Source organism: Lipotes vexillifer, unplaced genomic scaffold (assembly GCF_000442215.2).
Source record: "Lipotes vexillifer unplaced genomic scaffold, Lipotes_vexillifer_v1.1 scaffold36, whole genome shotgun sequence".
Taxonomy (NCBI): Eukaryota; Metazoa; Chordata; class Mammalia; order Artiodactyla; family Lipotidae; genus Lipotes; species Lipotes vexillifer.
The window spans coordinates 1,612,737-1,626,039 of record NW_006792448.1 but is presented as its reverse complement, the minus strand read 5'-3'; the positions used below and the strand labels follow the sequence as shown (position 1 = coordinate 1,626,039).

Here is a 13,303-nt window from a genome sequence, read left to right as displayed (position 1 = left end):
AGGCCTTACACGAAGCCAAGTTTTAAACTAAAGTGCAGTAAACAGCAAGTTACACACAAGAAACAACTTTAAAAAGAGGCAGCCACGGACTCAACTGGTTTAGACTGGCCTTCCAAAGCTAGTCAGCATGTGGGTTGTTGAAGGGTGTGGTCAGGGATGTCATATCATGTAACTGCAGCTGGGAAGGAAGGGAAAGGCACAGCTCTGCGTGGACACCTAAGAGAAGCCGGGACGTGCAAGGTGGAGGTCGAGGGGATCATGCCGACGACTCGGGTTGGGACGTGCTGGGCAGAGGCCTTCGCCCCGGGGGCTGTGCCTCGTCCTGCCCAGCGGGCGAGGAGAGCTCCGCGCACAGGATTGTTTAGGGCTTGGAGTGTGTTGTGTTTCCAAGAGCCTTTTAAGCTGAGAGGCTGAGTAAGAGAAGGTGGCGGGGTATGGGGGCTCTACTTGTAGTTTGTGGAGAAGTTTTTTCTTCTTGATGCAACATAGAGGCTCTTCTATGATTTGCAAACACCATCTGTTCCTGTCATGGGAGCAGCATGCTGTTATCTACCAGAAATATGAAAAAAATAGTAGAAGACTGTAAACAACATGTAGGATTTTCTAACTGAATGCTTGCTTTAGCAGAGACAAAAAATTATAAAAGTAGCAAACAAATAAATTCATTGTAATATTATCATTGAATATTCTTTAAATCTCCCCATAGACCCATTGAGTATTCTTTATTCTTTACAATTCATTGTAAAATTCATTGTAATATTATCATTGAAAATTCTTTAAATCCTTATTTCAAAGCAGAGATATATACAGTTTTTTGTGGTAAATTTGAAAAGTGTTGAAAATAACCTGAAAAGGGAAAGTTGACATAAGCTTCTCTCCCTTTAAAAAGAACACACCCCCCCCCCCACAAACACCCAAAAGTTTTGGATAATAATTTAATAATACCTGAACTGATTTTAAAAAAGGCTTTTCAAACAGTCTGATCCTCAAGGTGAAGTTTGTTTTCCTTACTCTTTCAGTTACCTGGAATTACTAGCGCATTATGTAATGTTCTTTTTGGAGGTATAATGGCAATAAGGGATTAAAGGCTTTTATACTGACTTGTTTGGTTTTTAATCTGTAAATAAGACTTGTTATTCTTTTCTAACATTTAGCTTACATGGATTTTTGTGAAAGTTTTGTTGACTCAGGAAGTGCATGGATTAGCATTGGAAACGTAAAGAATATCTTTCTATTTGCTCACACTTTACGTTTGGGACCTGCAGCATTTTTAGCGTAATTCTTCCATAAATTCATGACTACACAAGTGGGTGTGAGTATGTTAGGGACTGAGTCTTCTAATTTTATTTCAGAAACCAATAATCAAACTGTTTAGTCTGGAGGTCAATTACACCATTGTCTCTGCGTCACCAGGCATTAAGAAATATCTTTGGGAAACTTCTCAGAAGGCTCAGGTCTGTATATTTGTCCTCAAAACATATCCCCATAAACCCATCCACACCTATGGTTTGCTGACAGGGGGAAATGTCACTCACTATATGACAGTGTCATGGTTATTAGTACCATTATTTGTTAAAAGTCCTCTGAAGGCAGTTTATGTGACTTACATATGTTTAATATCATTTTACTTTGGGCATTCTCCAGCTATGTGCAAAGATCAAAACTAGGCAGTTTCCATTTTATAGACTGGCATCTTTTATATGGCCCATGGGGACTGCTTGGTGGCTGTAGATCATGATGTATATTTGTTTAGACCGAAATCATACTTTAAAAAAATCTTCCACATTTCAAGTGTTTTTATTCTGAGCAGTAGGTACAAAATAAAATAACAGATGTGTCTTATTCTGTATAGTTCACTCTGCACAGGTTCTCAACCTCTGATCTGATCTACTTTTATAGATTTAACAGATCCTTAAATTCACTTTACTGTACTGTATACTTCCTTCTTGCTGTCACTGGCAATCGAGCTTTGGCACATGCATTTTCAGACTTCATTGAGGAACTCCAGATTGAGACACGCTGGAATGTGGATTGAGTCCATGGTCAGAGAAGATGGATTAAATGGGAACAAAACGGGAAACATGTGCTTGAAGTCTAACAGCAGGTGCTGAGGGTCATTCCGCTCTTGCAGTTGTGCCTGTGGGGAAGAATAAGATGACGTAAAATACTTCCTATGCCTAAAAATAGCCAGTTTTGGTGAACTCACAAAAATGAATCACAGGAATATTTCTGTTACGATAACTGGGTAGGACTTCAGGAGAATGTGGTCTCCCTCTCCCTGAGGTATTTATCAGGGAGTGGAGCTCTGGTTTAGGCTTGCTGGAGATCATATGACTTTAACTCCTCTCCCAATTCTAGCATTCTTTAAAAATTTTCCATCTAAGGGAGAAGAGAAAAATATAGATCAGGTGCAAATCATATGGCGAGGCAGTGTGGTGAAGTGGTTAAGGCCATGGGCTCTGGAGGCAGATAACCTGAGCTCTAATCCTGGCACCACCCTGGGTGAGTTCCTGAACCTCTCTCTGCCTCAGTTTCCTCATCTGTAAAAGGGAGTGGGGAGACTGACATCACACAAAATGACAGAGAAGGAACCTCTAGGGGTCAGTCCCTCCACTGAAGCAACCACTGAGCTAGAAAAAAGCAATTGGCATCAACTATCTTGTAACTCTGTAACCTGACTGGACACTTACAACAACCAGGAGAGTGCCTGACGAAGGGAGAGCCTGCTCATCTTTGCTAAGAGATCAGTGTGCATCAGCTACCATCCCCCATTCTCCAGCCCCACTGCAGCTGTAGGGATAGTAACCCACAGTCCTCGAGCAGCTGGCTGGTGCCAGGGTAGGCAGTGAGATCTTGTCTTTCCAAAATCTGGGGTCGTGCACTTTGGTTGGTCTGGCAGTTCCCTGAAGGACTGGCACAGATGCCTGCCTTGATTTTGGCTCTCTCGGGATGCAGTGGCTCCCTCCAGCAGCATCAATTGGAAGATTTAAAGGGATAGAGCTCATCTCCTTTTCCCTTTATTTGGAGCCAGATAGAGGAAAAGTATAATAACTAAAATGAAAATTTTCATTTAGTTCACTAAAGGGGTCTAACAGCAGACTTGAGCAGGCAGAAGAAATGACCAGTGAAACTGAAGATAAAGCAATTGAAATTCTTCAGTTTGAGGAGTGGACAGAAAAAAGGGTGAATAAAAGTAAACAGAGCCTGAGGGACCTGTGGGACACCATAAAGTGTACAAACATATACATCATAAGAGTCCCAGAAAGAAAGGGACAGCAAACTACTGGAAGAAATAGTGGCTGAATTCCCAAATCTGATGAAAGATATATTTCTCTCTCTATATATCTCCAAGAAGCTCAACAAACTCCAAGCAGAAAAAACTCAAAGAGATTCACACTGAGACACATTATAGTCAAAATTTCAAACCCCAATGACAAAGAAAGAATCTTGAGAGCAGCAAGAGAGAAGTGACTTATCACATAACAAGGTATCCTCAATAAGAGTAAAAGTGGATTTCTTATCAGAAACCATGGAAGCCAGAAGGCAGTGGGGTGATATATTTGAAGTCCTGAAATTTCTTCTTTCTGTCAACCAAGAATTCTATATCTGGCAAAACTGTCTTTCAAGATTGAAGAATTACAGTCAGCCCTCTGTATCCATGGGTTCTACATTTGTAGATTCAACCAACCATGGATCAAAAATATTTTAAAAAATTGCAGGGCTTCCCTGGTGGCGCAGTGGTTGAGAATCTGCCTACCAATGCAGGGTACACGGGTTCAAGCCCTGGTCTGGGAAGATCCCACATGCCGCGGAGCAACTAGGCCCATGAGCCACAACTACTGAGCCTGCGCGTCTGGAGCTTGTGCTCCGCGACGAGAGGCCGCGACAGTGAGAGGCCCGTGCACCGCGATCAAGAGTGGCCCCCGCTCGCCGCAACTAGAGAAAGCCCTCGCACAGAAACGAAGACCCAACACAGCAAAAATAATAAATAAATTAATTTTAAAAAAATTGCAGAAAGTTCCAAAAAGTAAAACTTGGATTTGATACATGCTGCCAACTATTTACATAGCATTTACATTGTATTAGGTACTATAAGTAATCTAGAGATGATTTAAAGTGTACAGAGGATGTGCATAGTTTACATGCAAATACTATGTCATTTTATATAAATGACTTGAGCATCCACAGGTTTTGGTACCCATGGAAGTTCTAGAACCAATCCCCCACAGATACTGAGGGACAACTAAGTCATTTCCAGATAAACAAAAGCAGAAGGAGCTGGTTACCAGTAACTAAAGAAAGTCCTTAGGCTGAAATGAAAGGACATTAGACAGTAGCTCAAAGCCATAAGAAATCGAGCCACACGAAGAAATAAAGAACACTGGTAAAGCTAACAACATACGTAAATGTAAAAGCCAGCATTATACTTTTGGTTTGTAGCACCTTTTCTTGTATGATTTATACAAATGCAGAAAATAATTATAAATCTCTGTTAATGGGTACACACGTATAACAGATGTGGTCTGTGACAATAACAATATAAAGGCAGAGGGATGGAGATGTATAGCAGCAGAGTATTTGTGTACTACTGAAACTAAGTTGGTATTATTATTTTATTATTATTATTATTATTATTATTTTTTCTTTTGCGGTACACGGGCCTCTCACTGTCGTGGCCTCTCCCATTGCGGAGCACAGGCTTGGGACGCGCAGGCTCAGCGGCCATGGCTCACGGGCCCAGCCGCTCCGCGGCATGTGGGATCTTCCCGGACCGGGGCACGAACCCGCGTCCCCTGCATCGGCAGGCGGACTCTCAACCACTGTGCCACCTGGAAAGCCCAAAGTTGGTATTATTTAAACTAGGCCGTTATAAGTTGAAGATGTGAATCGTGATCACCACGGTAACCACTAAGAAAATAATTAAAAAATATACAGAGGGCTTCCCTGGTGGCGCAGTGCTTGAGAGTCCGCCTGCCGATGCAGGGGACGCGGGTTCGTGCCCCGGTCCGGGAAGATCCCACATGCCGCGGAGCGGCTGGGCCCGTGAGCCATGGCCGCTGAGCCTGCGCGTCCGGAGCCTGTGCTCCGCAACAGGAGAGGCCACAACAGTGAGAGGCCTGCATACCGCAAAAAAAAAATATATATATATATAGACAGAAAAGGAAAGTAGGGAATCAAAACGATACACTCACTACAAGAAATAAACACACAAAAAGGCAGTGATGGAAGAACTGAAAGACACAAAACATATAAGACATCTAGGAAACAAGTAGCTAAATGGCAGAAGTAAATCCTTTATCAGTAATACTTTAAATGTAAATTTACAGGCAATTAAAAGGCAGAGATTGGCAGAACGGATTGCAAAAACATGATCCATCTATATGCTATCTACAAGAGACTCAGTTTAGACACACAAAAAGATTGAAAGTAAACGTTTGAATCAAGACATTCCAAATAATCAGAAAAGAGCTGAAATGGCTATATTATTGTCATACAAAATATACTTTAGATAAAAAAAGTTTACAAAAGACAAAGGAGGACATTATATATCCGTAAAAGGCTCAATCTATCAAGAATATATAAGAGTTACAAGTATACATGCACCTAGCAACAGAGCTCAAAATACATGAAACAAGAATGGACAGAATTAAAGGGAGGAACAGTTCTATAATAATAGTTGGACACTTCAATACCCCATTTTCAATAATGGATAGAACAACCATATGGAAGATCAACAGCAAACAGAGGCCAAAGAACACCACTATTAAACGAGTTAGACCTAAAAAACATATACATGACCAATCTGGAGTTATCCCCAGAACGCAAGGGTGGTTCAACATACAAAAATACAAGACTGATATTCCTTTGTATGTATATACCTCATGCATTGCTGGTGGGAATCCTTTGGTGTGTTTAACGATCCCCTTAAATTTACATTCTTATAGGTCAGCATATTCTGTCCTCACCACCCAAGTAAATGGTTTGCTTTAATAAGCAATTTGTATTTATCCTACATAAGGTTCAAGTACAGGAGGACGGCATGGATTGTCCGAGCCTTTCCTTTGAGCACTGTCTAGGGAGAAACAGAACATAAAACTCTAGCAAGAAAAACCAAACCAAACCAAACCAAAAAACCATTTTTTGAAAGAACTGCTGGACATGGGAATTGACTGCTAAGGAAGACTCAGAATCTGACTGTACATGTCTCCAGAGAATATCTAACCAACTTCCTTTGTCTTTTTCCTACTTCCTTAATTCAAACCCAAGTCTGACTTGGCTCATATTCTTTGACCTTTGGCCTGAACTCTTCTTGTAAACAGTGCCAATTTATAAGCAGTTACAGCTCTCCCTCTAATGTATGTTTCAGATATTTAAAGACAAAAGAGACTTTCTAAATCTGCACTTTGCTTTGTGTAAATTCTCAACTCTCCATAAAAACAGTAGCGGGTCAGAGAACTCAATGTCATCAGTCTTTTCAGCAGCTGACTATACAATATCCGGGTTGGTGACTCTCTGCCTGCTTCTCTGTGATCCAAATCTTTAATAAACCACTGCATTTCCCCCACTGCCTTTAAGAGAACACCCTCCCTTGATCTTCAGCCTCTATTCTCTACTTACAGATGATGCTCAAGTTAATTTATTCTTTTCCTGCCTCTTCCTCTGATCACTTTCCCCATTTCTTTTTATCCTTGTTTCATATTGACAACTACTTCACTGGCTAAAGAGGTTGTTTAAAAGTGAGAAAGTATTAGGTCTCCTCAAAATGTTACCCACATATACTAATGGGAGAAATGCTCCTCGTTTTTTGAGTAATCTTGATGTGACTCATCATTTACATGCTGTCTGCTACAGCACCCACAAAGGTTAGGCACTCAGCCCAGATCACCTAGGGCTCAGCTTAGGCAGCTCATCTTTTTTTTTTTTTTGGAAATAGTGATCTTGGGGTCTTCTTATTTATTTATTTTTGGCTGTGTTGGGTCTTCGTTTCTGTGCGAGGGCTTTGTCTAGTTGTGGCAAGCGGGGGCCACTCTTCATCGCGGTGCGCGGGCCTCTCACTATCGCGGCCTCTCTTGTTGCGGAGCACAGGCTCCAGACGCGCAAGCTCAGTAGTTGTGGCTCACGGGCCTAGTTGCTCCGCGGCATGTGGGATCTTCCCAGACCAGGGCTTGAACCTGTGTCCATTGCATTAGCAGGCAGATTCTCAACCACTGTGCCACCAGGGAAGCCCAGGCAGCTCATCTTTATGTATAAATTCCCATACTCTTAAGACAGATTTAAATAACCATTTCCCTGAAATGTTTTCTTTCAAGCATATTCCTAAGGGCAAGTATTGTAAGCCTTAAGAGTCAAGATTTAAGAGCTCAAGTTGTTTCCTGAAAAGAGTATTTCTTAGTTCCATTTGTGGGTAGGGTTGACATTCTGCTTACTTTGTTAATTTCATTTTGTGCTATAGTTTAGTAACATGCTAGTGGCAAATGAACTACTTAGACAATGTCTAAAATCTGAGAGGCAGAGATGATTAAAGTTCAGTCTTCTGTGCATATATGATAAGTTATTCATGGGTGGTGTGGCTCATATTTACCTAAAGAGAACACCTAAAAATGTAAGGTCTTCTAGAATGTAACATAACCAAGTATTTCATTAATAAAGAGAAGCAAGGTTAAAATCTAAACTACCAATTCTTTTATTTGTTTTACACTAGGACTTTATAAAATTGATTAATATTTTAAAACTCACCTGGATTGTTCGTATAAAGGCCACTGTTACCCGTTCTTCAAATTCATTCAGGGGAGTATAAAGGTTCAAAATTTTGACAATCTGTTGGAATAAAAGCAAAAGTTTAGCACAGAGCTAAGTGAACATAAGACAACTTTTGAATTTTAAAGAACATATGACATTGGCACAGGAGGACACTTCTCTTTAGGCAAGATCCACAGTTTAGATACAGCTGGACTGATGTTTAGGGGTCTACATTTAGTAAACTAGAGTCCGGAAGCTCTGCCTGGAAGATCTGAGCTCTCTTACCCCATTCCTCTCTCCCGTATACCTGCCCACCCCGCCGCCTATGCTCCATGGCTTATAAAGTAATGAGGATTTTAGGAAACTGCTGCCTGAAGCACTCAGCCTCTTAACCACGAGTAATTTAAAGGTTTCATTAAAGGAGTCCTGGGTATCTTACCTTATATAACAAAGGTCTTAACAAAGCCTTCCTGCCTCCCCCCACCCCCAAAATCACTTACGAAGGAACAGATTTTACTCCTGTCTAAGTGGAAGCTAGTCCTCTGTCTGCTACCAACTGTCTGGGGGAAGCAGCCAGCCCAGGGGCAGAGCGAAGCCAGTTGCTGTCTAGGAGTAAACTTGTGAAAGCAACATTTTAAAAAGTTTCAAAACTTTCAGTACACTTGGAGAAGGAAGCAGTTTTCCTAAGAGTTTGGGATCTCATCACTTAGTAGTTAGTGGAGGAGGTAAGGAAATGTATGTTTACTTTGCGATGCTGAGTTTGGATTTTGCTGCTGTTTAGGTGCTGGGCAGAGAGAAGGTGCACGATTTAATTTGGAAAATCTGATTTCCTCATGCTGGTCTCATTTTGCACTACCACCTTGTGGCGGGCCCATTTCTAAATAGGCACATTCATGACGGAGGGCAAGGTCACCTGTGTGTGGACAAGATTTATCTTTTTACAGACTGGTAATATCTCTGCAACCGAGTCCTAGTACAAATACAATTTTGAGGGGAAAAGGAAAGGAACATTTAAATGCCTCTAGCTAGGTTCTCACTGACTTTATTTAAAATAATGTAAATGGATGCTAAGTGAAAACAGGACCATAATGGAATCATAGCTGTAAAGAAAACAATTTAATGCCAAATGCCGGATGCTGCCGCAAGTTTCTAGGTGAGAGACATTCCAGAATTCACTGTAAGCGTTTAAAAAAGTGTGTGCCTAAGCTTGACGTTTCGTGGGTTGACTACCTTATCTTTCTACGTAAGCAAGAGACACCAGAGAGTTACTGGGAAACCGTGGCATCTTGTTTCACAGACCGAAGTAGCCTTTGGTTCATCCAGGAACATCCCATCCTCTGGACCTCCAGGACTGTATCATTGGGAGCAGAAAGGGCCAGGAGTGCCACACTAAGAAACAACCACCGGCAGGAACAGACTTGAAATGGAAGCTGGGCTTGCTCTGAGGCCCTCGGCTGACAGTGACCACACCTGCTGGGTGCTGAGGGCGGTGCACAGGGAGCAGATGGCCTCTGCATCTTCGGGGCTTTTCTTCTTTAACTGCAGGAGCTGGGCTGCTTGGATCAGAGGTTCCATGGTCTCAGCAACTTCCCTCTGGTGCAGGTTTCTTCCCCGAAGCCACTCTTCCAGCTGACTTATATTGTACCTTAGACACAGGAAGAGTGAGCTCTGTTAAACCTGGCCTCCCACTTCACTGGGAAGAGCTCACCTCTTGCGTTTATTTTGCAGGCCAGCTGCCGTTAGTGTTATCATTCTCCTCATCTTGGAGAAGGAAGCAGTTTTCCTAAGAGTTTGGGATCTCATCACTTAGTAGTTAGTGGAGGAGGTAAGGAAATGTATGTTTACTTTGCGATGCTGAGTTTGGATTTTGCTGCTGTTTAGGTGCTGGGCAGAGAGAAGGTGCACGATTTAATTTGGAAAATCTGATTTCCTCATGCTGGTCTCATTTTGCACTACCACCTTGTGGCGGGCCCATTTCTAAATAGGCACATTCATGACGGAGGGCAAGGTCACCTGTGTGTGGACAAGATTTATCTTTTTACAGACTGGTAATATCTCTGCAACCGAGTCCTAGTACAAATACAATTTTGAGGGGAAAAGGAAAGGAACATTTAAATGCCTCTAGCTAGGTTCTCACTGACTTTATTTAAAATAATGTAAATGGATGCTAAGTGAAAACAGGACCATAATGGAATCATAGCTGTAAAGAAAACAATTTAATGCCAAATGCCGGATGCTGCCGCAAGTTTCTAGGTGAGAGACATTCCAGAATTCACTGTAAGCGTTTAAAAAAGTGTGTGCCTAAGCTTGACGTTTCGTGGGTTGACTACCTTATCTTTCTACGTAAGCAAGAGACACCAGAGAGTTACTGGGAAACCGTGGCATCTTGTTTCACAGACCGAAGTAGCCTTTGGTTCATCCAGGAACATCCCATCCTCTGGACCTCCAGGACTGTATCATTGGGAGCAGAAAGGGCCAGGAGTGCCACACTAAGAAACAACCACCGGCAGGAACAGACTTGAAATGGAAGCTGGGCTTGCTCTGAGGCCCTCGGCTGACAGTGACCACACCTGCTGGGTGCTGAGGGCGGTGCACAGGGAGCAGATGGCCTCTGCATCTTCGGGGCTTTTCTTCTTTAACTGCAGGAGCTGGGCTGCTTGGATCAGAGGTTCCATGGTCTCAGCAACTTCCCTCTGGTGCAGGTTTCTTCCCCGAAGCCACTCTTCCAGCTGACTTATATTGTACCTTAGACACAGGAAGAGTGAGCTCTGTTAAACCTGGCCTCCCACTTCACTGGGAAGAGCTCACCTCTTGCGTTTATTTTGCAGGCCAGCTGCCGTTAGTGTTATCATTCTCCTCATCTTAATTGTCTCACATGGGCAAAAGCGTGAAAAGTACCTGGCACTCAGTAACTTTTTGTGAAACGAGTGGGTGCTTAAAATCAAGCCAAGATGAAGTACCTAAAGTGCCTGTACTAAGTTAATGAGGAAAAAAAGGCATTAACTCTATTGAATTAGAACAACTTAACATTCAACACTCGCAAACATGTCTGTACTCCTCTGTGAGCCTGCATGCCTCTTAAGTCATTAATTTTTCTCTCTGACCTATCCACATCATATTTACAATCTTTATATTAAAGTATGTGAATGTGTTTAAGCCCTGAACTAATTTGTTTACCGGGTCACCATCTCAGTGTGTGATGAATTTCACCAACCAATAAAAAGGTGATGGATCTGAGTCACATACTGACTGTGACAAGGACGATCAGTTGCATTTGGATTTCATTTTCAGAGACAAGTGTCCCGTGCCTGACTGGAGCTGGTGTGTGCCAGGCCAAGGCGTCTGTCGTACCTGAGCTGCATGCCTGTGCTCCAGGAGCAGACGTCCTTCCTCAGAAGCAGGTTGTTGAGAGTCACCGCGTTGATCATGTAGAACAGCTGTTTGAACACCTGGAGGATGATCTCGGGGTCCAGGCCCTGGTCGCACATGACCGTGTGGAAGGAATTCATCTGGCGGATGATGGCTCCCAGGCAGTAGGAGTTATCTCCATCCGCCAGGCTGGAGGTGCGCTTCCGGTAGCCTGTGGGCTTCACCCCAGACAGACCCTGAATGCTCTCGTTCTCCAACATGGCAGACACTGAAAGAAAAGCATGATTAGAGAAGCTGCATGTTCCCAAAGAAGATCTGTTTTCGGGTCACTGAGATCACACAGTACTCAGGGCTTTGGCAGTGATCCCACCCAGAGGTGAACAAGGTCGACATGCTCAGGAACTTACAGCATTTGGCATGGAATTTCTAACCTGTTGATTTCTACACAGAATAGGACTTCCACATAGAAATCTTGGACTAAACCTGTGGACCAAATTTTTCACTTAAATTTATTGGTGATGGGACAGAGGTAAAAGGCACGTACCAACTTAATTCTTTACTGGCTTCTGTGCTGAGAGACCAAAATTTGAGCAACTTGGGTGTAGTCATGGCCCAGCCACTGACCTGGGCCTGGACCCTGAGATCATCCTATAGTTGTTCAAATAGCTTTTCTCCATCAGCCATCGACCATGTAAATCTTAGGTGAGCTGGTCTTTCATACTTACTGCACAGCACTTAACTACACGTCAGGCGCTTTATATTCAGTATTCCTTTTAATCTTCCAACAACCCATCTCCTAATGAGGAAATTGAGGCATAAAGAGGTTAAATAACTTGCCCAAGGTCACCCTGCTAGGAAGTGGCAGGGCCAGGATTTGAACCCAGGTATGTCTGATTCCAGAACTGATGCTGTTAACCATCATCTTACCTGAGTCATGAAACATCCCCAGTTCTCCCTATGTCTGGTGAGAATAAACTGGCACCTCATGAGAGTCTCAGACAGGAAGAAGGATTTGGAATGAATCTTGTCCCAAGGGATATATTTCTGGATGGCATGTAGGACTCTGTCCTACTTGGAATTCACTTATAACCTACTTGTAAGAACCTGGGGAAAGAATTACTTACATGGTCCAGAAGACTATTTCCTCAACAGCCTTTAAGGAGAACAGTGAGTGATGCATATACGTGTCACTTTTCTTGTGACTTAAAAAATAACTGCTCTTATTTTCAAATCTGATTTCATGTTAAGTGCCCAAGTGTACTGCTTTGGACAGAATGTTTAATAAATATTTATTGCATGAGTGTTTACTACTGTGTTCACTTATATGAACATACTTAATGCGTTCCTTTTTCCATGAATAAAGTATATATATGGGCAAGCGGATTATATCTTTTCACTGTACGTGCATTTACACTTTCTGAATTTATATTTATTACTTATGGAAATTAGTTTGTTTTGGGGAAAAAAATACAGTATATTACAGAAAAAGAGATAAAGGAAAAGTGATCTATACTCTCACTACCCAAGCATCACATGCTTTGATGGGCTGGTGTTGAAAAGTTCATAACTGCTTTTGAGTAGATGGCACACACCTCCTCAGCTTCCTTCACTGGGGAGGTCCTGGCTTTCTGGAGGCCGCACCTGAGATATCTGGTTCCCTAAATGTGGGGAGTGCTTACCCTCACTTCAGATCCCGTGATGAGCGCAGGAGATCTCCCGTGCCAGCTTACCTATCATCGGCTGCAACAGGCCCTCGGAGATTTTAATGAGCTGCTGGTAGATCTGAATGGAAAGGTCGCTCAGCACCTGGCGGTATTCAGTGAGGTCAAAATTCTTAAGACAGTGCTCATTCTGTTTCGCCGTATTCTGAGTCATGAAGCCCTGCAGAGGCAGATGGGTACTGTGCTGAGGCTCCGTAGCCTGCCGTGCTCAGCAGGCCTTCTGGGCCTCCAGTCACTTTCTCAATACCCTATTTGTGAGGCCCGATCAGGCTCTGTCTGCTAATATGATGTTCTACCAGACCCTGTCAGTTCTTTGAGGTCTCCGTGACGGCTCTTAGATTTGAAGGCAGTGTCAAACTAAGCATGATAGAGGACTCGAAACTCTTAATGAAAAAGGCCGCAGTCGTTTAGTCCAAATCCCTGAAGTTTCCCTAAGGTAGCAAAGTGAAGGTTGGAAGCAGGTCCAGGGAAAG

The 13,303-nt window shown here is 42.8% G+C and overlaps 1 protein-coding gene across 1 annotated transcript in view; it reads right to left on the bottom strand.

Moving 5' to 3' along the window:
• Positions 1–1,781: 1,781 nt before the first annotated feature.
• MYO5B (myosin VB) overlaps positions 1,782–13,303 on the bottom strand; it is a 231,381-nt gene continuing 219,859 nt past the window's right edge. Inside the window, 5 exon segments of the mRNA XM_007465591.1 lie at positions 1,782–2,137; positions 7,738–7,818; positions 10,311–10,485; positions 11,092–11,377; positions 12,840–12,990. Coding sequence (XP_007465653.1) covers positions 1,985–2,137; positions 7,738–7,818; positions 10,311–10,485; positions 11,092–11,377; positions 12,840–12,990 — 846 coding nt within the window. The 3' untranslated portion in view covers positions 1,782–1,984.